The sequence below is a fragment of the Thamnophis sirtalis genome, unplaced genomic scaffold, assembly GCF_051295495.1.
Source record: "Thamnophis sirtalis isolate CommonGarterSnake01/CBP01778 unplaced genomic scaffold, rThaSir2_p1.2 scaffold_1, whole genome shotgun sequence".
In the NCBI taxonomy this organism is placed as follows: domain Eukaryota; kingdom Metazoa; phylum Chordata; class Lepidosauria; order Squamata; family Natricidae; genus Thamnophis; species Thamnophis sirtalis.
Window position 1 is genome coordinate 109,494,899 of NW_028261381.1, and position 24,668 is coordinate 109,519,566.

A 24,668-nucleotide genomic window follows, 5' to 3' on the forward strand; every position below is an offset into this window, starting at 1 on the left:
GAATGGTATATGGTTTCCTCCTTGAGCAGGGGATTGGACTAGAAGACCTCCAAGGTCCCTTCCAACTCTGTTATTCTGTTGATCTTTCTGTTAAAAGTATACAGTACCACTTCAGGAATTTTAGGAGCATTGTATGGCATTCTCAAAAAAAAGAGATTGCTCCTTGCCATCTCCTTTGGCACCACTCCCTGGAGGCTTCCATGTTCCATCCATCTCCATCTTTTTTCTGTGCAGATGAGCACAGAAAATGAAAGAATCTAAAGATAGAGTTTAATCAGATGAGGTAGGGAATCTGACAGGCACCAAGGGAGATATCTCTAGACGTATTGGTACCTAGAAGTAGAATTTTGCCTATTTGAAATAAAACCTAAAAACGAAATTGTATATAGCTCAAATAAATGATTGCAATATCTAAAAATCAGGCATGGTGTAGCATTTTAGCTGCCGTTTTATATAGCAAATATATAAAAATCTCTTTAGATTTTTTTTCTTTAATAGGAGACACTGTTATGTTTCTAATAATGATAAAAAATGATCAGTGATTATGGTTAGCAGAGACAGTGCAGTGGTCATTTGAAACATAAACAGAATAACAGACAATATGGAGACATTAATCCTGAGAAGAAGGGAAAAAACACCAAGAACTAAGAATAGCAAAAACTGAACTAATGTTTAAGACATGTCAGAGACCATGTAACAAAACAACCTTTGCTATGTCAGAGGGAAGAGAATGGGAGCTACTGTTGTCTTTATAAATTCCTAAATCTAGGACTGAAGTGTAGATGTGATTAGTCAATAATTTGTACAACTGTGTTGTACATAAGTTGGTTTAAAGGAAGTATAGATACATCAAATAGCCTTGAATTACAAAACAACATCTATAAATATGGAGTTCAGAGTTGGTTGCTGAATATGAAAAGAGCATTAGATATGCACAAAATCAAAGGAATAGATTAGAAATTCTTATGGGGATGATTGAAAAATGTTGGCTGCAGATGTCTGCATTGGTGTGTATTTTTGTTTACCAGTGGTGCTATGTTGACTGAAGGCTCAGTGCTTTCTGTAACTGTTAGCTTTTGTGATGCAATGTGATATATGGGTTTGAAGATCAATGTATATTTGGTAAGAAAAATAAAGTAGATAGAATGATAGAATGCTTCCAAAAGATGGGGAAAATTGAAAGGTTAAATTTTAAGGTATGCATATGCTGGCAAAAAGGTTGTATGAAGTGCATTGTGAACAGAGGTGGGCTTCAGCTGATTCTGCCCAGTTCGGGCAAACTGGTTGTTAAGATTCTGACAGTTCAGCGAATCGCCAAATCCCACCACTGGCTGGCCCTGCCCCACCCCACCTAGTCACTCCTCATCTCTCCCACTCATCCAGCATATCTGCTGCTACTCTCTGTCTTGCCTCAACTACACAGTCTGTGTGGGCCAGCCAGCTTGCCTTCCTTAGCCACCATGGCTCCATCCCACATGGCGCTCTCCCCAGCTGAGCAGCCCTGATCTGCCTGGGTGAGCCTCTGAGCTAGGCCCGAATCCTGGCCTAGCTTCCTCCCATGTAGCCCCCTTGCCTGCCTTCTGGTGCGGCCTACTCATCCTGCTCCTGCCTCCTCCAACAGCAGAAGCTTCAAGGCAGAGGTAAGCGTGGCCCGGCGCCCCATCGGGGAAGCGGGTCTGGGAAGGGTGGTCATCTCCAAAGCCTCCTGTTTCTCTTGCCCTCTGCCTCCTATTGCTTCTCTCAGCCTCAATCCATTTCTCTCCCACTGCTTCTATTGTTTCTCTCCCCCAGCCTCCTATTATTTTTCTCCCTCTGCCTTCTACTGCTTTTCGAGGCATGAGAGAAAGCACCTGGTCTGGGCACATAGCCCTCCACAACAGAACCCTTCCTGGGGAGCAAAGCCTTGGACGACCTGATCTGCCCAAAGGCCTTGAGGAGACTTTCCATGCACATCCACCGGCCTGAGTGCCCTGTCCTTTAGATCCCAATGGGCCAGCGCCCGACAGTGGTGGCACTCTAGGAGGACGGGTGGATATCCCAGGGCTGCATGTGTGCACTGCAGTGGAGCAGCAGTCTGGGTCCCAGTGCAGTGTCTCCCCCGAGGGCTGCCTGCTGTCAGCCTTATCTTCACAGGCAGCCACACGCTGACCCCGTTGGAATCTGAAGGGCATGGCGATCAGGCCAGGGGAGGCACGTTGAAGCTCTGGAAGGTAAGGCCGATGGCAGGGGAGAGAGATCATCTGCACTGAGCTCCCTCAGACGGACACAGTGAGACTCGCTCACCTTTTGGGCCTGGCATGCTTGGCTTCCACGGGCCCCCCGGGTAACTGCCACCCACACGCTTTCCCCTCCGCCTCTGGTCTCACATACAGCCTGTGGCGGGGGAGATGTACCTCTTCCTTCCCAGCCAGTGGTTGGGTGGGCAGCTCTCGGGGAAGACGCTGCACTGGGAGCGAGACTGCCGCTCTGCTGCAGTGCACACATGCAACCCCAGGACATCCACCCGTCTTCCCAGAGCACCGGCACTACTGCTGGGTGCTGCCCCCATTGGGATCTGAAGGGCAGGGCACTCGAGTTGGCAGAGGCACATGGAAGGTCTGGAAGCCCTTGAGGCCTTCGGGACAGAACAGGTCGGCCAAGGCTTTGCTTCCCAGGAAGGGTTCCATCATGGAGGACTGTGTGCCCAGACCAGGCGCTTTCTCTCAGGCCTCCCACCTCACATTGGGTGGTGGGAGAGGCAGTGTGTGGCCGGGAAGGCTGCCTGTAGTTCTTAAGCAAAAGCCAGGATGTCTGCGAACCTGCAAGTGTGTATGAGGTGTTCTGCTTTGAGAAAAGGTTGAACTAGAAGACCTCCAAGGTACCTTCTAGCCTATGATTATAAAGTTTGTGTGTGTGTGTGAGAGAGAGAGAGAGAGAGAGAAAGAGGGGGGATAGGTAGGTAGGTAGGTAAGTAGGTGTGGCTTCTTGGGAGTGCATTTTGGAGAAGTGTCAATAGAAATGCTAAAAGGGCAATCACCTTGGGATTAAATTCCAAATGAAATTGGATCTTCAGGGTAAGGAGGCATGAAGAACTTTCAACTGCAGGTTTCTAACAGTCTTATTAAATTGAATGCCTAGAGGCAGCTCTTTAATTCATTAATCCAGAGGGAGCAAAAGAGATAGGAACCCAATGAGGGTCTTAGCTATTTAGCTCAGGAATAACAGAATAACAGAGTTGAAAGGGACTTTGGAAGTCTTCTAGTCCAACCCCCTGTTCAGGCAAGAAAACTGAGGATACCAAAATCTGAGTGGAGGACCTGGGAAAGGTGCCAGAATAACAGCATAACACTTAGAAGGGGCCTTGGGGTGGTAGTGGATCCTATACCATTTCAGAGAAATGACTGTCCTGTCTTTTCTGAAAAACTTCCAGTAATCAAGCACTCAGAACATCTGCTTGTCTTTGCAGATAATGAAGTCGAAAAAAGGTGGACAACATTTTTACAGAACTATAGCTATGTTGAGGCCGGTCATGACAAGGAGTGGCTGGGAGAGAGGGGCCGGCCAAGACATCCTTTGACGTGAGTGATGTTGAGTTGGCCATGACTACCCAGTCACATGACCACCCAGCCAGTCATTAGGGCAGAGAACCGGTTGTTAAAAATTTTGAATCCCACCACTGGTTGAGAGGAGCATATAAGAACATGATTTTGCTCATATTTTCCATAGCAATAAGAACTGGCATGCCAGTAAGTTAATGTAGTGAGAATGAGATAAGATATGATATCATGATACTGAAACAAGAGAACAAGAAGTAATGCACAGAATGGCATGGTTGAAACAAAGATTTCAATGATAGAAAACCATGATAAAATATAGTAAATGTTGGTATGTACTAACATTAACTCTATTTCCTTTTCTTTTTTTCCCTTTCTGATACTTTTAATTTTTTTAACTTACCATTCCTTATTCCCTTTCTGGGAATAATTGTGTGATATTGCTTATCTGAGAATAATATGAAGAAGGTAATGCATTATATATAAACCAGTGCCTGTATTCTCACATCATACTAAGCTGTTCAAGAGAACCTCTGTATGTGTATATGTGCTCATATGTGAATATGTATGTCAAAATTGTCAAAATGGTGACTGCAAGATTGAATCCCACCCTATTTTGTATCTGTTACATGAACAATATATATTTTAGAAAGGCAGAGCATTGATTGTGTGGTCATATTTGCCATTCATTTACCACTGCCATCCCAGATACCGCTGAAACCAGGAGTGAAATCCAGCAGGTTCTGGAGAACTGGTAGCGAAAATTTTGAGTAGTTTGGAGAACAGGCAAATACCACCTCTGGCTGGCCCCAGAGTGGGGTGGGAATGGAGATTTTGCAATATCTTTCACCCAGGAGTGGGGAGGGAATGGGGATTTTGCAATATCTTTCACCCAGGAGTGGGGAGGGAATGGGGATTTTGCAATATCTTTCACCCAGGAGTGGGGAGGGAATGGGGATTTTGTAATATCTTTCACCCAGGAGTGGGGAGGGAATGGGGATTTTGCAATATCTTTCACCCAGGAGTGGGGAGGGAATGGGGATTTTGCAATATCTTTCACCCAGGAGTGGGGAGGGAATGGGGATTTTGTAATATCTTTCACCCAGGAGTGGGGAGGGAATGGGGATTTTGCAATAACTTTCAGCCAGGAGTGGGGAGGGAATGGGGATTTTGCAATATCTTTCACCCAGGAGTGGGGAAGGAATGGGGATTTTGTAATATCTTTTACCCAGAAGTGGGGAGGGAATGGGGATTTTGCAATAACTTTCAGCCAGGAGTGGGGAGGGAATGGGGATTTTGCAGTATCCTTCCCTTGCCATGCCCACCAAGCCATGCCCACAGAACCGGTAGTAAAAATATTTGAATTTCACCACTGGCTGAAACTATTATGTATTATTAATGGCTATGCATGTGCTACCATGTTGCCATCATTAAATACAGTTCCTTAAAGAGGTGACAATTTACTATTCTATTTGGATTCAAAGCAATGGCATCGTGGACATCCAAATAAGGAGACATGGCAAACTGCAAATCTCAGTTAAAGAACTACAAGTAGTCCTTGACTTACAACAATTTGTTTAGTGACTGTTCAAGGTTACAACAGCCCTAAAAAAAGTGACTTATGATTATTTTTCACCGTTATGACTTTTTCAGCATTCCTGTAAACATGAGGAAAATTTAGAAGCTTGGCGACTGGTTCATACTTATGACCGTTGCAGGGTCCCGGGGTCATGTGAACATATTTTGCAACCTTCTGAGAAGCAAAGTGAATGGGGATGTCAGATTCACTTAACAACCAGGTTATTGGGAATGAAGGTTCGTTCTCCAAGCTTGGAGAACGAACCTTCTGCCTCATCCTACACCTGAGCTACAGATATTTGCCACTTTTGCAAAACCAGGTTACTAACATATTAGTTGCAGTGATTCACTTAACAACTGTGGCAAGAAATGTCATAAAAAAGGGGAAAACTCACTTAACTACATATATTTGGGGTTCAATTGTGGCCATAAGTCAAGGATTACCTGTGCTTCCAAGGTGGAGTACTTGGAGCACTTCCAAAGTACTTCTAACATGGTGGCACATTTATATTCATTAATTGAATTTCACAATTTAGGATGTTGTATAATCACAAAGTTTTTCTTTCTTGGGTAAAAAAAACAACGGACTCAGGCGCATATTTCTAGATAATTTTTGCTACTGCAGTTGGAGATTAAAGTGTCCTTTAGTCTATTATACAGTATTTGAATTCACACACACACACACACACACACAAAATCTGCAGTGGTTGAATAGGAGCACCTTTGACCCTTCCAGTGGCTTTAAGAAACTAGTGGTTTAAAAAGAATGCAGAGACAGTTAAGTGGAGCTTGCTGCTGGTTTGAGGGAGGAGAAAGAGGCTCTAGTTTCTGCTCCTCTTTTCAATATTTAAAGGAGATACAGCTTTGGAAGAATGGGAGAGAAGGCCTTGTGCATGTATGACCGGAGATAGAGAATTAAAAGAGTTCCAGACGAAGCACCTGTCCCTCAATATGGCTTCCTTTCAGGGCTGCTGTGTCACATTCCAGAGATCATAGTACTTTTTCCTTCACTTTCACAATAGGAAGAATGTCAGCTCCACAGGTTCAATCTCAAGACACTTATTGATACAATTCTAAACGTCGCTTTAAGTAACAGCAGCCCTTTGAAAAAGAGCAAGGGTTTTGTCTCGCCCTGGCAAGGATGCGCCATGGCTTCGTGGGATAAAGATCGAGCAGCTGCAGGAAAAGATGGAGGAGCAGCCAGTGGGGTAGGGGGAAAGATTTGAGGGCCGCTTCCACAGCCAGAGTTCAGACCCTCGTGTGCCGGCAGGTTCGCGAAGGGCCTGGGGCTGAAGCAGCTGCCGAAGTCGATGGCGATTCCTCATCCGTCGTGTCTCCCTGCTCTTCCTTATGAAGGCCAAGGTTGATATGAGTCTGCAGAGCGGCCGGGGTCAGCCATTCCTTGGGGAGGCAGCTTTGCAGGAAAGGAATGCAGGAGCTGAAGTAGGCCAGGCGGTTCACCCATCGTGGGATTTCCCTCCCACACAGGATCTGAGAAATGACAGGGAAACACAGACATAACAAAACAATTATTGTTTGATTTGCAGATAATTTGTCACTGCCTCCTTTTCCCCCTGCTGGCAAGAGAAAAGGAAATTCATGGCCTTGACCATGAGGCATAGAAGCAAGAAAAAAGAATCAAATGAAATTTACTAACCAATAAATGGATTGGGGTGGGTGTGGGGGAGGAAGCAAGGTGACCTTTCAACAAATTAGCCAGCATAGTTTAATAATCTATGTTTAATCCTTACACTGAAGAATCTTGAGAGTTAAAAATTACTCACACCATTGATGTGTGAATGTTACTATTTTTCAGATCTTACAATTACCCTGAAAATGGGGTTGCCTGTGTGGAAGGGGGTACTCTGCTGTGAACTTCCCTGCAGAGAAAAACAGAAGCTTACAGGAATCAATAACATCTGGAGAAAATGGCAGGATGCCATGTAGTTTATTCTGCAGGCACATTCCAGAAATAGAGCAATTTTCTTCCTGCGGTGCTAAGAATGTATAGTTCAAAATGTGATGGATGTGATGAACACAAGTCCTGCATTGCATACCAGGAAATCTTATTCTACGGTGTGCAGTGAAAGATTTAATGAGTACTTGATTTCCTCCCAAAGGCATTTGGCCAACAGCTTTCTGTGATCACATGGTTTCCGGTTTTAGGATTGTCAAAAAAATAACAACAATAACTTCATCTAAGCTCTCTACTGTCCTTTGCATCTTCCTTCCTCTTACACCGAAGCACAGCATAAGCATGTCTTTTGCTTTGTTTTCTGCCAGGTCATCAAGTTATCTCCATTTCATCTCCAGCTCATGTTTGAAGCTGCTTAAAGTTGTTGCTGATTCATCTGTTGTCACAGTGGTGTTTTCTCCTTTAAGCAAGCAACAGGCGCCACCAAGGGTTTTGCTGTTGTTGTGGATGAAATCTGCATCACATTATGGTCCGCTCCAGAAGTGGTATTCAGTAGGTTCTGACCAGTTCTGGAGAACTGGTAGCTGAAATTTTGACTAGTTTGGAGAACCGGTAAATACCACTTCTGACTGGCCCTGCCCCATCTATGGTGGGGAGGGAATGGAGAATTTACAGTATCTTTCTCCTGGAATGGGGTGGCAATGGAGATTCTACAGTATCCACCACACCCACCAAGCCACGCCCACAGAACCGGTAGTAAAAAAATTGAATCCCACCACTGGTGCACTCTGATGACGCTGAAGAGATGGGATGAACCCAGCATCTTTTGGGCATTTTTGTCAGTACAAGCATGCCCTTTCTCCTCTTTCCCCCACATAGTACCTCACAGGCATTGAAACAAGTTACTTCTTCTACAGCTGCCTCTCCCTTACACCCACTAGATTAGAGCAATAGCTGATCAGCAGTGACGGAGAGGGGAGTAGGATGGTACTCTCTTTGCTGCTTCTTAGCAGAACCTTCTCCACACCTATGAATTGTTGTTCAGGATGCATCAGTTTAGAGTTAGAGTTCAGAGGCTTCCTCAATCTTCTTTCCCCCCCTTATCCCACAAAAAAAGGTGAAAGAGCACAGTTATAAAAGCAAAGATGTGTCATGGAGCCGACTTTGGAACACATCACAAACTGTTTGTGTGCAAATTCCATGTTAAGCTAAAGTGGAAGGGGGAAGCCAACCAGTATTCACAGTATGATCTGAAGCAAGAGAACACCAGAAAATGCTGGACCCCATTGATGCAGAACCAGAGAAACTGTGGGATGAACTTAAAGAGGTTGTTTAGGATGAATGATGATTTCAAAAGACCAAGAAAGAGAAGAAGGCAAGCTGGAAATGTATGCTTCATTGGCTATAGAAAGACTTTCAATTATATCAATCCTTTTAAACTGTGGCACTTAAAAATACGACAATCCCAGAACATTTAATTCTCCTCACCTGTACAAACGTCAGAAAGCCACTATATGTACAAAACATGGTGAAACAGACTGGCTTCGAGTTAGCCAAAGAGCAAGACAAAGTCATATACTTTCTGTTTATGTATTCCAACTACATGCAAAACATGTATTGAAGAAACTTGGATTGGAAGAAGATGAACATGATTTTAAATAGCAATAGCAATAGATTTATATACTGCTCCATACAGCACTGCCTGAGCAGTTTACAATGTCAGCATATGGTCCCTAACAATCTTAGACCTCATTTATTGATCTTGGAAAGGATGAGTCAATCTTGAGCACATCAGGATTGAACATCTGTAAGTGGACAGAATATAGCATTCTAACCATTGAGCTGCCATGGTTTTTAAAACTGGAGGAAATAACATCAATATCCTATGCAATGCTGATGACACTACTCTGACAGCTGAAATTGCAAATCATATCTACGCACCGCACTAATTAAAATCAAGGAGCACAGGAAAAATTAGGATTAAAATTAAATATAAAAAGACCAAATTAATGATAAAGGCATAGCAACCAGCCTTAGAATTGGCAGTGAAGATGTTAAAATTATGGACAACTTTTCCCTTTTAGGATGAACTATCCTAAAGGAAGGAAGAAGCAGCCAAGAAATTCTCTGCAGAATAGCAGTTGGTAAAGCAGCTATGGAAAGCCTTAGAACAGATATTCAGATGCCAAGATATATCTATGCCTACCAAAATCAGAATGACACAGGCAATCATTACTACGTGACACTCTATGGAAGCAAAAGCTGGCTTTGAAAAATTGGGATGTAGGAAGAGTTTTGAAACTTTTGAATTTTCACATTGGAGAAGATTCTTGAGAACATCAGGTACAACTAAAGCAAACAAATAGATCATTGAAGAAATCAGCCTAGTCTTCTCCCTCTAGACACATGAGACCAGGCTCAAATTGTCATATTTTGAATGTAAATGTTGGACACATTTTCTCTGGATAAGTCTGTCATGCTAGGAATAATGGAAAGAAAGAGAACAAGGTGATGACTAACAGCAAAGTGGATATACTGAATTACAATAAAACTGAATGTAGTATTGGGGGGCCTGAAACACCAATTAGGAACAGATCTTCCTGAAGACAATGTATCTAATTGATCACTAAGAGTCAATATCAACTTACTGATATATAATCATCAATCATCATTGCATCTAGAGTAATTTGTCTTTTGAGGTCAGTACTTCTATAAATCTTCTGACACAATAAGTAGCTTAAAATACATTCCTACTGTGCCTTCTTTCATTCTAGTTTAAGTGTTAACTTGTGTAACAAAATATTTCTTTCTTTTTCTGTACTATTGCTCTACAGTAGTAAGAATATTTCCTGGGGAATCATGATTTTCTCCCTTTATTTGCAGAATAGATGTCCAATAAACTTGTTCTCCCCAATCCCCTGTAGATGCCCATACGTTAATGACTGGCTTCCAAAAAGCTCATATTCTCATATTGTTGCCAAGAAAACTATATGTAGTCACTAGAAGTCAAGCTCAGCTAAACCTTTTACTAAACAAAAGGATGTGATTTAAATTAAAAATACTGTAATGCTACAAGCATACTGGATGGGTTTGCACATAACATCATGTCAAAACAAGTAAGTGCTCAAAATAATAGCTTACTCCAATTTGTGAGCCCAGCCAATTCTTTCCCAAATTCATTTTGGCAAAGGGCCAGGAAACAATATGGATGTTTTTTTTCTGACCCTGTTTCATGTTTTTTTGTTTTATTATTTGTTTAGTGTATTCCATTTATAAGAAATTAATGACTATTTATTAATGATACGCACCATCTTCAGATGATTGCCAAGTAGGCAGCTATATAAAGTAATTACTTAATCTACTTTACAGTCCCCAGAATAGGAATCATGGTGCCAATCCCTTAAAGAAAAAGTTTTGTCACTAAAAGAACACTGCTTTCCATAAGTCAATCAAATCAAATAGAGCAGGCAAAAAAACCCCAAGTGCCTTCCAGTAATAGCACTTGATTCTTCCACTGATGTGTAATAATTTCCAGCTTAAGGTACATTTATTTAGCTCTTTTCAGAAGCGAGAGGGGGGGGGGAAGCTGCAGCAAATGAGAAAATACTTTGAGATGTTTAATTCTGCCTCAATATCCCACAGAGTTTTAGGGGGGTGGGGAAACACACATCACACGCCTACACAGCCCAATTCTCCACTGCAAAGGAAGTTTGAATACATCTCAGTAATCTGACCTCTGAAACTGCAGTTTCCTTGCAGTCATCTGCATGAAGCAATCAACTCTTTTTCCATTGCAAAATGCTGCTGTGGAATAGGCATTGTGCACCTTCTGGGGAAAGGAAAATTAACTCCTTTCTCCTTACCACTTGATTTCCTCTAAGTTCCCCTTGATTCCTTTGGTGTTTGCTAGTCTTATAAACCCAGGTCTTGTCTTGCAATGTATGTCTGTGTCCCCAGTCAGCAGGGGATACTGGACTGGATACCTGTAGAAAATCAAGTGTTAGGGAAGAATTATTTTTTTGTGGGGGAAGAATGGGGGAATCTGCTCCCCTGTCAGAGCAAACAAGTTTTTCATCTGTGCTCCTAGAGACCATCAAGCAGGTCAAAATGACTGATCTGGCCTTTTCCTCTTTTCCATTTTCATTATGTTAAAAAAAATGCACAGCTACATATTTCATCACAGTCCAGAGACACATAAATAACTCAGGAAATGGGAAACTGCTTCAAAAGAAATTGCAGTTGGTGACCTTTTCTGTGGCACTTCATTTAGATTGTACCTACAAATATCAAAGAGATCAGTGTCAAGAGAAGTGAGATGTGGGTTTCCCTCCCCTTCTTTCTTTTTTTAAAGAGGAAAGTATCTGATCCTTACCCGATAAGCCCTACTTAATAATTTCAGTGCACAAGAAAAGCAAACGAATGCCACCCAATCATTTTGTCCCTAATCATGGAACCTTCGTCTTAAGAACACATCAACCAAGACAATAATTGTCTGTAGCAAGAATGGATTGATGTGTCAGTTGTGTTTGCCTATGGCTACCAAAAGGGCGCAGGGGAAATACTCGGTGAGCCTCCTGTCACTCTCCAGCTGGACAGCTGCCAGCACTAACCACTAAAAGATACGCTTTCATTCCATTTTAAGGGATGTTCGGTGATAAGAAAACGAGGAAGGCGTGCAAAATATTAGGAAACGTGAGAAGATTCGAAAGAAGACAACATATTGATTCACCATTATTTCCATACAAGAATAAATAAAGCAGGATAATTGCACAGAAGAACTTTTGGATCTGAACAACACATCCTCTTTTGGATATAAAGGCTGTAAGAAAATGTCAGGGTAAGAAACTGTTTCAGATTGCTTGGATCTTGCCCTGAATGTAAAACATTCATCTTGGATTCTTAACAAATAGAGACCACAGATACTAAGCAGGGCAGATGTGATGGTATCAGTTAGGGTACTCTGTTGTGTTATGATAAGTCATTCAGTCATAGTGATCTAATCATAGTGGGAATTGTTTTGGCCGATAAACTGCCTCACCAACATTGCCGGAGGATTATAAAGTAATACCCAGAGAAAGAATAGAAGGTGAGTCCACCTCTGCCAGAGCAGCTGAGAAGTGATTGCAGTTCTTGTGCATGAGATGGTAAGCATTGCCCTTGTACTCTTTGCCCAGTTCCTCCATGATTTTATCCACATCCTCTTCAGTGAAGTCTGTGGTCCCCAAGGCAATGGATTCTCTAGTTGGGGAAAAAAAGATAAGAAAATTCAAACAACAGAAAATGGGCAGTCAGAAAGATAAGACACCAGGCGTGCTTTGAAAGTGAATCCTTGCAATGAATTAAAATAGTCCTGCTTCTTTTTCAGGCTTCCACATCAGGCTAAAAGAAGATCCTCTTGCTCAAAGAGCTGGATTAATTTTGAAGAGCAAGTCTTTTAAAGCAGCAGCATCTTTTTTCAGGCTACTTTAATGAAAAGTGGAAATGAGACCTGAATAGCTTCATCCAAGTCTTTTTCAAACTGCACAGTGCAAACACAAACAAACAGAAACACAGACAGACACATACCTCAGTCTATTTATCTGCCTGGTCTATCTATTGTTTAATGAAGCCTCCTGGTGGTTATGCTCTTTGCTAGCAAAAGAACAGGGAAGATTGTTGCCTGTTTAGGCTTTGGGGTATTTTGCTGAGCTGTTTCCCCAAGGCTTACTTTTAAACCTAATTAATTCTTATTGTCAAAATTTCTTTCAGTTCTAGGTCTTAAATCTTTCATTCTTTATTAAGTTGAGCGCCACCCATCTTGTCTAGAGGCGACTCAAAAATAAACCTTAATTTGGTTTAATTGTTTTACTGTCAAAACTGATGGCTAACAATGATTTTTTGCATGAGCCACCCAAAAATCTGCTGTAGGGGGCAAGTCATGAATTATAAAATAAAAAAATCCACCCGAGTCAATACTTTTTTCAACAGTGGGGTCAAAGAAGGCATTTTTGAGCAAATCTATTCAAATGCCCTTGCAGTGTTTTGAGTATGAGATCCACTTTGTGTCGTTCTCGTCCCCGTATTTCAAAAGCAATGTTATCCACCATGTTTATGTTGCAAAGAGTTCATTCAGATTACATTGGTTAGCCCTGGATTTTGCATTTCTCTTTGCCCTGTGTTCTTGTCACTGACCTCTGTTTGGCTAACAAAGCAAGCAAGCAAAGCGGAACAATTACAGGGAGGGTCTGTGTGGCAGCCAGCACCTGCTCCCCAGCTTGCTTTTTCTAGAAATTCCCCTCCCCCTTGAAATGTGTTTCTCCCCCTCCTCCAAAGTTCTTCAGGCACATCGTAAATGATTTATTTCAAAAGTTTCCAATATTAAGATTGAGCAATTGCTCTGTTGCCTCCCCGGGTTTGCTGTAGATGGGTTAGATCAGCAGATCAAAGGCCTCCATATTCAGACATGCGTTTGTCCCTTCCGATTCCTCCTGTTTCTGGGTGATTTCATTTACTATAGTTTAGCTTCCAATATGCTGACAGCTGCAGGGATCTTCCTGCAATCCTTCCACATAAGAGAGACCTGGGTGGAAGACAACTGACCCTGAATCTAATGTTATTCCTCCGGTGACAAAGAAGCAATCTGGTAAGTCACAGGATGGGCTGCATTTGTACAGTCCAGAGCACATCCCACTAACACAAGGTGAAATTGTGCGGCAATAACAGCTGATATGTTGTGAGAGGAAAATAGGTATTCACCATAGCAGTTTAAATGTGGGGAAAGATGAACCTAAGAAAAAAAAGCATGTGAGAACTATAGCATGCGTTCTTATGCTTTTTTGACTTATTAACTGACCATGGCTCTGAATTAAAAGAATGCTGGAACGGGTGCAGTCATTCAATGAATGGAGGTAGCAAAGTCTTTTTTGTTACAGATGCATGTTATAGATGCATTTCTGTTCTGACCCCCCTCGTTCCACACCAAAGCACTCCAAGCCAAAGATACTTTTCGGAATTTATTAATAGACAGATAGGTCCTTGGCAGCAATCCAGCACAGATAAACCATGGCAGCAATCCAGCCTGCCAAGGTCACAGTACTGTTCTCCAACATTAGTTAATGTGTTGACTTCTGCAAAAGGGGCGTGTGCACAACCATTTCTTTTATAGTCTGGAGAGGAGCCTAATTACCACCAGCTGAGTGCAATTACCTCCTGTAACTGCGTAATTGTTCTTTATGCATATTAGCTCTCCGGTGCCGGGCATCTAGGAACAACTCCCTTGGCTCCTCCCCACTGCTGACGTCCGGATCACACTTCCTTGTCTCCTTCCCACTGGTCCAAAGCTCAGGCGCCTCCTGGTGGACAACCAGCCTCTCTGTGCCCTGCTCAGAGTCAGAACCCTGTCCAGGGTCCTCCACATCCTCCAAAGCCGACTCATAGGACCCCTCGCTGTCGGAGTCTGGTGCCAGCTCCAACAGCTCCTGCTGGGCCAAAACACATTTCTATATGCTGTGTGCATCTCTTACCGTGTTTCCCTGAAAATAAGACAGGGTCTTACCCCCAAAATAAGCGCTTGGTCTTATTTTCGGGGAGGTCTTTTTATTTTTGAGGTACAGGAGGCAGCAAGCGTGGTCACCTCATGGCTGCTGCTGTGTTGCAATATTTTTTGGAAAGGCTCATTTTTGGGGAGGGCTTATTTTAGCGCATGCGCTCAAAAGCCCGATTGGGCTTATTATCTGGAGCGGTCTTATTTTCAGGGAAACAGGGTAGTATTGCATATAGTGAGTGCATTTTAAACAGCCATACACACCACACAGGATTTCTCATTCTATCACTATAATAATCTCATAAAGGAGGTTGAGGGATAGAGACTGTCCTAAGGTTGCACAACCTTAATTAAAAGAGGATTCGAAACTGGAAAAGAGTTATGATTGCCAAGGCAATTCACTGTATTGACTGGGGATGTTAGGGTTGACTCAAACACATGGTAGACACCAGGTTGGAAGAAGCTGCTCCACTGCAGGATAGGACAGGTTTCAACCCTCTCAAATCTACAACCTGCATTGTTCCAAAAAGAGTGGCTGGTGGGGGGCGGGAGAGACCATTTAATAGAAAAGGGCTGCATTTAAGTCTGGGGAAAGAAGCTGGGAGCACATTCATTTTAGCAAGATGGAGTTCAAGGAGGTTCTTTGTTTGCTACCTGTGATGGATTTCTTTAAAAAGCTATACTGCAGTTATTTTCTCTTTTCCACCTTAATGTGAGAAATTTTGCTGGCAGTTTTCAAGTTTCATGGTCAGAAGCAGCTCTGAAGAGTACAAAATGAGATCTTGTTCATGGCTATTTTATATTGTACTATAAAATTAAGGTGACAACCCTACGGATTTGTCTGTATCCTGATTTTCTCCAGCTTCTTTGGTTCTCAGAAGGCATCAAAGAAAGGAATGCCTTGGAAAAGGGAGCAGAAAATGGGACAATGCCCTGCAGGTGGCAAATCCAGAGAAAGGGTAGAAGAGGTCTTACTTGAATTTAAAGGTCTCTCCAAGCTCCACTGCACTGCCTGGTGTGATCTCAAAAATCCCACTGAAAGGATAGGGATGTCCTCCATAGGCAAACTCTAGCAAGAGAAGAAAAAGACTGTAATTAAGAATGTAAGAGCAGCATCTGTGGTTGGACTCTGTCTCAAGTTATGATAAGGTACAGTGTGACACTTTCCATCGACAGTTATATAACTTGTTTCTCTTCCTCCTTCAAAGAGACCATTCTGGTCTGCAATCTAAAGTAAAGGTTTCTCTCCCAGTTGTGGTTATGCGGCCATCATGGCTATATGCCAAAGATACACAGGACACTCTTACTTTCCCATCAAAGTGGTACCTATTAATCTACTTGCATTTGCATGCTTTGGAACTTCTAGGTGGGCAGGAGCTGGGGCAAGATACAAGAGCTCACCCTGTTGGACAGAGCTTGGATCTCAAACCCAGGCTGTCAGTTCTCCAGCTGACAAGCTCAGCATTTTTAACCACTGTCCTCCTTAGTTTGCAATCTTCTCCAATGTATTTTGTCAAACAGGGCATTTTTGCTAAGCTGGCTTTTAGTCAGCATCAAGCACCAAGACTGAAAGGTAAGCTGATAGATTTCTGGAATATTCTGCAGCTTGCTCCAATCCATATAATACGATATGCAAAAATAAATATTTAATATGAATTTGCTAAGTATTATGATCACATCTTGTTTCTTTTCCAGAATTTAAAGGGTGGCAATCATGTTTTGTCCATGTCAATTGTAAATCCTGGATGGTCAGCTGCTTTGGAAGTGTCATCCAATGATTGGGTGGTGGTACGAGTGGTGGAAGATGTATTAGTACATCTTCCATAAGTAGACTTATAACAAAATACTGATACAAGAAATGAGGCTGTACATCAGTGGTGGGTTCCGACTGCTATGGTAGTAGCCGGGAGCAGCTGACAGCATACCGGTATGGTGGCCAGTTTGGCCTACCCACCATGTTCTATACCTGTTTTTAAAGCAACCGGCCAATTCCGCACACACACACAGTGTGCAGCACCTGCGTGACCTCTGACAAGCAGCTGGGTGTCGCAGGGGCAATAGAGTGCGCATGCGTGCACAGTGTGTGTGCACGAACAGATGCCCAGCCCCTTGAGCAGCATACCAGTAGCGATGGGGAGAGGAACCCACCACTGCTGTACATGATATTTGTCTCGCCATAAGATGTCCTCTGCTTCCATTCTACTTTTCATTAAATCTTCCAGGATCTAATTCTGTGGCCTCTGAGCAGATTCAATCTCATTGAACTACCTTGATCCCTAAAGGATTTTCCCCCTATTTTTTTTTTCATCATAGCTTTGTAGTGGAGTTTTAAGCAACAGCATAAATTGTGTAGAGCAAAGGAGAAAATTCAGCCGTCTGAAACTCAGCCGAACTCTCTGATTATCTTGTTGCAATTCTAACTTCCCTTGGAATCTGCTCTGAAAAATGAGTCCAATGACTAATAATCAGATTCAGGAACCAGGTGATAATATATTTGTTCTTTCCTCGAAAGGAAGAGCTAAATAGTTTTAGCCCCTGGCTTTTATTTTTAAAATAGGACACTGCAAATATACAGTTTTGCAAATGAGGTTGCATTCATTCTTGAATTAGTCAGAAACAATTGGACTAATTAGGGCCAAGTCTTAACAACTTCATACAATTCCTAGCAGTGGCTAGGAATTACCGGAATTGCAGCCCAGTGAATCTGGAGGTTAATCATGGGAATGTGGAGTGATATATCCATTAATATACAAAGCATGTTTTGCATCCAAGAGCAATGTGACAAAGTTCTCCATATTACTTTTATTTATCACATGTGCCTGTTCACTAAGAACTTAAGACAATTTATTTGAGGACCCTACTTCAAGTTATGCTAATAGTGACAACCCTATGAAGAAAATTGGCCAAACATAAGCCAATTAGTTTTCATGATGGAAGATGAAGTTCAACTGGGATCACCCTAATCTTCACAATACTTCAAGTTCTGCAGAGCCATCATGCAGCTCTTGGCTACTCAAGGCAGCTCAGCACTTCCTTCTTTGCCTGCATGCTTGAGCCATCTCCTCAACTATTTAAGGCAGATGTGGAGAACTATGGCCTCTTTATGACCTCTGGACTCAGAGAATTCCTGGCTCAGGAATTCTGGGAGTTGAAGGCCACAGGTCATAAAAGGGCATAGATCCCCATCCCTGCTTTGAGGTGACCCATAGTTCTTGGAACAGAATGGTGTACAATTGCAGAGTCTGAGCTGCTTCTTGCTTCCAAAATGGATTCAGCATTTGTAAAAAGGCAAGAAAAGACAACTTTCTTTTGGAGTGAGCTAAGAAATATATTGAAATAAAGGAAAATATCTGCACTGCTAGAGATTTTCCATTTCAAAGACGCCAAGTTCCAAAAATTACTGCCTCGAATCTCACAGTGACTCCCGATGATATAAGGCATTGACTTACAGTTTTAAAGTACCTGATCATATTTGCAGTCATGTTGCTGTTTACAGCCTTTGATATAAAGACTTGGTTCACTTAGTGAGGTGTCTTTGAATCAGGATCAACCCTGAGGACTGTGGACAAATGTCCACCATCTCTGCCTGTCTCAGCAGCAATCCACAGATCTTTTAAAGAGGTTTCAGTTACCCAGATCCTGTCCATCTGTTGTCTTCCCCTTCTCTTACTGGCCTCAACTTTGCCAAGCATGGACTGTCATCCATTTGTATCAGATGCCCGTAGTAGCTGAGTGCTGCTTGCTGATTGTTGCCTCAGGGGAGCCATCAATCTTCATTTCATCCAGGATGGGCTGATTGATTCTTCTTGCAGTTCATGATAATCTTAGTAACCATTTCCAAATCCATAATTCAAGAGTTTCTCCTATCCCTTGTTCCTTCTTAGTATCTAGTTCTCACAGCCATGCATTATATCACTAGAAAAACCATTATATTATTTTTAATATAATTTTTAATCTATTCAATGGGTTTCCATCTGCACTTTTGCTTTCCTAAGTGACTGCTGCTCTTAACACTTTAACTGTTCCAGCCCTTCACTCATGTGTTTTTTTGGCAACCTATTCAAAAATACCATTTTAATTCTCCCTAAAACAACTTCAAAGAGGGGCAAAAATACCATTTTAACTCTTGCTAAAACAACCCCAAGGAAACGCCACCCCCTTTGTTTTTTAAAAAAGTGGAATATTACAGCTATTTTCAGGCATAATAAAGAAAACTCCATACCTCTACCGTAGATCTCAATTCCAGAATGGAAGACTCCAATACCCAATGTGGAGGTGTATTCATTTATCCAGTACTAGAGAAAGAGAGATTTAAAAGCAGTTAATGAGAGAGCAATGCTAGAATAGTTTTTTTCTCTTTCCTTTTATCCTGCAAGCTTTGGATTTGAAGCTAAAGAATAAAACCTTTAAACAGTTGAAAATAAAATTGCACAAAAGGTACCCATTTAAAAAATCCTTAAGAATAGCTTATACAACATCTGCTTAGAAGCTCAGAGCTGAAGAAGCTTTTTGGATGAGAAGCAAAAAGTCTTCAAAGAAAAACAAGAACATCCCATTGCCTCTTGAAAAAGCACGTTTGGGACATCTGCTTGGAAGAGATTCAAATCAGAGGTGGTATTCAGCCAGTTCTGACAGGTTCTGGAGAACCGGTAGCAGAAATTTTGAGTAGTTTGGCAAACTGGCAAATAGGCTGGCCCCACCCCTGCTGCCTCCCAGCCTCCCAGCTGATCTACTTTTGTTGCCCTGAACAGGAGAATGGAGCTGAAAATCAGGTTAGTGGGGTGGAGAGGGTATCCTTCTGCAGTATCTTCCCCTGCCACATCCACAAAGCCATGCCCACAAAGTCACACCACACCCACAAAGCCACGCCCACAAAACCAGTAGTAAAAAAAGTTGAATCCCACCACTGATTCAAATGCTTCTAGAAGGATCACTTTCCTGGTTTTTGAATGCCATGACACATTTTTGGACTGCAGTTGCCCACAATCTGTGGAACAGCAGAACTGAGTTAGAATACAGGTTGTGACAAAATGTCAGAACAATCACAAAACCAGTCTGTCACTGGATGTTTTGGAAGAGAAAAAAATGGATAGTTAAATAAAATTGCATAGATTCCAAGACTCAGCCAACTTCTCTCATTGCTAACTCTTTTCATATTGAGTTTACTCTCACTATTCTCCTGTAAATACATGCTTTCTCATCCAAACTAGGAAGACCAGACCAGGAAAATCAACTCCAAAAAAAATTAGAAATACTTTTATTGAGGTTGGTTATAATAACAAAATCTTGTGGTTCTGCTTATGTATCGGTACCTCCCCATTCCCTTCTTAAACTCCAGTGAATGGGAGCTGTATCTGCCTGAGCTACTTCCTAATAGTATTTTATTTCTTAAGTCTTAAAAAAGCCTTAAGACATTACCCTTTGGCAAGATAATGGTTCTTGTATATTTCCATCACAGTCATCTTTCTAACTCTTTACACTCACTGGTATGCGCAACTAGAAATCTTGCCTTTGCCAGCAACAACTTGACTGTACAGAAAGTGATTTTTGGATCATTTTTCAAATCCTACATTATATACTCCACAGGCATGCAATGCTTTTTTTCTGGCAATTTAATCCCACTTGTGTTACTAAAACAATTTAAAATAACTTTCAAGCAACTTGTATTGGTTTAAAACTATTGTGATTCCTTTCTTACTCATCACAATGAATAAGCTTGCTATACAAAGAGAATGAATCTTCAACCTGTGTGTGCTATATACATTTCCACACACACCCCAAAGTGCTTATCATAAAGATTGACAGTGCTGGGTGAAGGATGTCAAAAGAGAGTTTAGGGTTACAGTGTATTGGGACAGTGTTAGAATTTTCCAAGATCAGATTTTCACTTTTGTGAAACATGGTCAAGTTCACTTTAGAGGGAAGCATTCAGATAAATTTTAGGGATAGTTCTTCTTTTTTTTGTCTATATTGGAGCAAATATGTAGTCTGGAGTGGGGAGGGAAACTCCACAAGGATGAAGATAAAATTCAGGAAGCATATAGGCTGTTCTACTGTAATTACGAAAGTGAAATTAGATGCATGTTATGGATTTAATATCTTCTTCAGATGAAATCTCAGCCTTCTGTCACAGATATTGGAGATCTAAGCCCTTCCGAATCTCTCTCTGAATTTTAATATGCCCCTGAGGATATTCCATGTATTTTCAAACATCACAAATATCTAGAAACCTGTTCAGATTGTCAATATACTGATTTTATTTGATGTGCTGGAGTTTCAGAATCTGATTCTGATCCTCTGATGATAATGAATCTGTTGGCAAATGTAGTTAATTTTTCTTGGCTAATTGACTAAGTTGCTATCAACCAATCCCTCTGCTTCGATGGGATTTTTCTTGCCATCTGGATTGTATATAGCTACCATCTCTGGATGGTCCTAATATGTTGGGATATCAACAACTGTAGCATGTCCATGCATAATGATATGCATAATCTACTTTCCTTGCCTTTCTACTTGCATTATTGATAGTCTGCTATCCCTAGTAGCTCACTAAGTATCTGGCGATGCATTTGAAATGTACATTACAATTGTGCATAAAACAGAGTGGCCTTATTATTCAACAAACAAATCCCAAAGATGCTTCAAAGGAGGCAGCTGCAACCCAAATAATGTATATTCCTAATTCCAAGCAGCCTTGCCAGCAAATTTCCACAGCTCTACAAATGTATTTCCTTCCAGAAAGCCCCCTAATATTCCTTGGTTTCTGGCTGAGAAATCAAGGACATTTAGGAAACTCTCAACGTGACAAGACCTGGTTCATCTTGGGTAGATTCAGAAGCTAAGCTGAATTGGATCTGGTTACTATTAGAATAGAAGGCCTTCTATATGGGTTTGGTTTCATCCTTATCCACAATAAAAACAAACCTTAATCCATCTGAGATTCTCTATGAGATTTCTGCCTGTTCTAGAACAAGGGCGAACGTCTGGAAAAATCGAGATTTACAGCTATGCTAGGGAAAAGCCTGACAAGAAAATTGCATGAACACAGTCATCAGGAGACAAGGTTGACCTGTAGGAGAAACTTTACCTAATGGGAAAAAAATCTTGGAAATAACCAGGGATGGGCTGCTACGGGTTCACCCGGGTATGGGAGAACTTGTAACTAACATTATGGCCGGTTCGGAGAACCTCCAAATCCCACCCCTGGCTGGCCCTTCCCCTCCCCACCCTTTCCAGGAGTCTCCATGTGGCCCATTTTAGATGCAAGGTAAGTGCAGGGCCCACATGGAGGCTCAGGGAGGGTGAAAAATGGGTCTCCCAAAAGTTACGGAAGGCTAGAAATGGGCCCATTTCGGCCTCCAGAGGGCCTCTGGAGCCCAGGAGAGGCAGTTTTTCCCCCTCCCAGAGGCTCAAGGAAAGCCTCCAGAGCCTGGGGAAGGCAAAAATGCCACCCCCGCCATGGTGCAGGAGGCCAACTAGGCCATGCCCACCACAGCCACGCCTATCCAGCAACTGAGCAGAGGACCTTTTGCTGAAATTTGGAAATAACCCAAGTATTTCAACCTGTCAAGTCTTCCATTAAGGTACAAATCTCAATATACCTGTAAAAAGGGAAACTCCTTCTGTCTGAGCTTTGAATAATCTTCTAAATTTGACAGCAAAAGAAAGGTGTTCTAAGAACGTACGGTATCACGTAATTTTCCAAATGCATACTGCACTCATCCTGACCCATATCTGTTGGAGAAGCACAAAGACTATACTATACCAAAGTGTAATTTGCTTTTGGCTTCCCAGGCAGGAAAGAGGGAAACGATGATCTGTTTCTGAAGATGCAGATACTGTGATTTACAGTATGTACTTTCATTGGATGTTGAGAAATAAGTAAATAATGGTAGGGTTTGTGTGATGACAGCATTGGGCACTTGTCATTCTGAGAACACCATGCTTGGTGTTCTCTGAGCTTGATAGTTTTCTTGCAGATGTTTCATTACCCAAGCTAGACAACATTCTCAGTACTTGTGATCAGTGCACTACCACTGATGATGTTTACCTTGTTCAGGTAAAGAATATCTGCAAGAAAACAACCGAGCTCTGAGATCACCAAAGTCCTCTCATTTCAACCCTGAGCTAAAAACATTTCCCTTCATTAGTACTTGCTATTCTGATAATTGCACATTTTGCTGTGGACAAACCTGGCTGTCCTAGTTAGGAAACAGTGGATTATGGTTCAATGATTGACGTGAAGCCAGCCAGATTTGGTAAGTTTAGTTAATCATGGTTGAACACCCTATAATTTACTGAGGTTTGGGAACCCTATGAAAACCTATAGAGCAGATACTTTTCATCTATCTCTAATGTTATGGTTGAACACGCCATGGTTCGGGTAGCTAAAATGATATCATTGCTACACCAGAGGAATTTCAGCAAGCTTCAGGGAATTATTGTTATTATTTTGCAGAAGTACAAATCTTTAAGGAAAAACCTACTGAAGAAATTAAAACATCTCATGACTGTTAGGAGAAAAAGCACCCCAACAATGATGGGCTGTATTCTATAGAATAGCTACAGTTGAGATGCTTCACACAGAAGCTTTATAACAGTAATAAAATATGGTTCAATTATAAAACAATGATTTACAAACTTCACCTAAAAATTAAATATTTAAAATTTAAATTATGCATTTAAAAAAAATACAGTCCTAACACACACACTACATATGTCTACATGTAGATCTATATCTATTTACACACACACGCGCACACGCACACACACACCATTAATAATATTTGTTTTTTCTAACTTTTAATTTCTTTATATTATTATCATCCCATTTATGAACCCTATAAGTCAGGGGTGTCAAACTGGTGGCCCGCGGCCCAGATGGGCCATACCCACCCCACCTCCGCAAAGGGGCAAAATGTCATGAAACGTCACATGACGACAACGTGACACCGCCAGTTTGACACCTGTGCTGTAGGTGGAAAGCTGGATGTAAATTCACTTAATTGACTGATTGAAAGCTGGTCAGTAAGTGGTGTTTTTTATGCCATTAATAACAGAAAAAAAGCATGCAGCTTGGTTCTTGACAGCTACCTGATCATCGGATTAGATCCTGGAGACCAAGCTGCAAGGAGAAAGAGTGATGAAGCATGTGGGATCCTAGCAATGATCAATTAATATGATGCAGGTGAAGGAATATGTGCCCATTAGAAGAGCATGAAAATCAGGAGCATCTGCAGAAGAAATGGGGTTTAAAAAAGAGGATGAACTTTGATCAAAGGGTAGCAGCTGCCAACCTGATTTTGAAATTGAACTTAAGCTTCCTTATATCTGGCCTGTGGGAGATTTACAGGCCCTCGTGTGCTTCCTGACAACCAAGTGTAAAGGTTGGTCTGCTTTTGCTGCAGGCAACATATTGGCCTGGCCATCATGGTTTGTGGATCATTTAGTTGATTGGGGCTTATTCAATAAGACATATTCAGGTAGCCATGTGAAAAGCCATTCTGTGTAAAGTTCTCCCAACATGTTTCAGGTCCTTTCAGCACTTTTAAGTTTAACAGGAGGACTATAAGGAATGTGAAGGATAATATACCCAGACAATTAATTGCTGCTATCACAGCATTTGATTATGCCGTACATCATAGTCATTGCTTTATTTCCATACTGGTAAATTGCTTTCTGTTTCTTTGTGCAATTACCTGTTTCCGAAGGTGCGTGAACAGAAAGAGACAATAAGCTGCCTCCTTTCCTGTTTCTTGTGGTGTTTTCTTTTTTAAAAAAGGAATTGAGTTGTAAAAGGATGATTTTGGGGGTGGAAGGTTGAGGAAAGCATGAGATATCCTTTCTTCATGATATTACAGTTTTGTTCTGTATCCCTTTCATATTTGTTATTCTGCCTGGTCTTTAAGAGAGTGCTAACCCTTCTGATTTTCTCCCAAGCACAGAGAATATGTTCTTGACCCCTCTCCTGCTAAGATGTGGTTAAGTGGGCTTAGCCTATCTTTATATTAAAGAAATTTCCATACTTTGGTTACAAAGTTATGGTTACAAATCCTCAATAATCCTTGCTCAGGTTAGATTTCAGGTCACAGAAAATCTCAAACATATACACAGAATGCTT

General features: G+C 41.7%; 1 protein-coding gene across 2 annotated transcripts in view; it reads right to left on the bottom strand.

Moving 5' to 3' along the window:
* Nucleotides 1-5,500: 5,500 nt before the first annotated feature.
* Nucleotides 5,501-24,668, bottom strand: part of LOC106542175 (deubiquitinase DESI2) — a 42,459-nt gene continuing 23,291 nt past the window's right edge. Inside the window, exons 2-5 of one of the 2 annotated variants that reach the window (XM_087721562.1) lie at nucleotides 18,771-18,843; nucleotides 15,524-15,617; nucleotides 12,095-12,264; nucleotides 5,501-6,602 (exon numbers count right to left, since the gene is read on the bottom strand). In XM_087721562.1, coding sequence (XP_087577688.1) covers nucleotides 6,460-6,602; nucleotides 12,095-12,264; nucleotides 15,524-15,617; nucleotides 18,771-18,843 — 480 coding nt within the window. In that variant the 3' untranslated portion in view covers nucleotides 5,501-6,459. The remainder of the gene's footprint in view (nucleotides 6,603-12,094; nucleotides 12,265-15,523; nucleotides 15,618-18,770; nucleotides 18,844-24,668) is intronic. The other variant, XM_014057825.2, reaches the window with a different exon arrangement.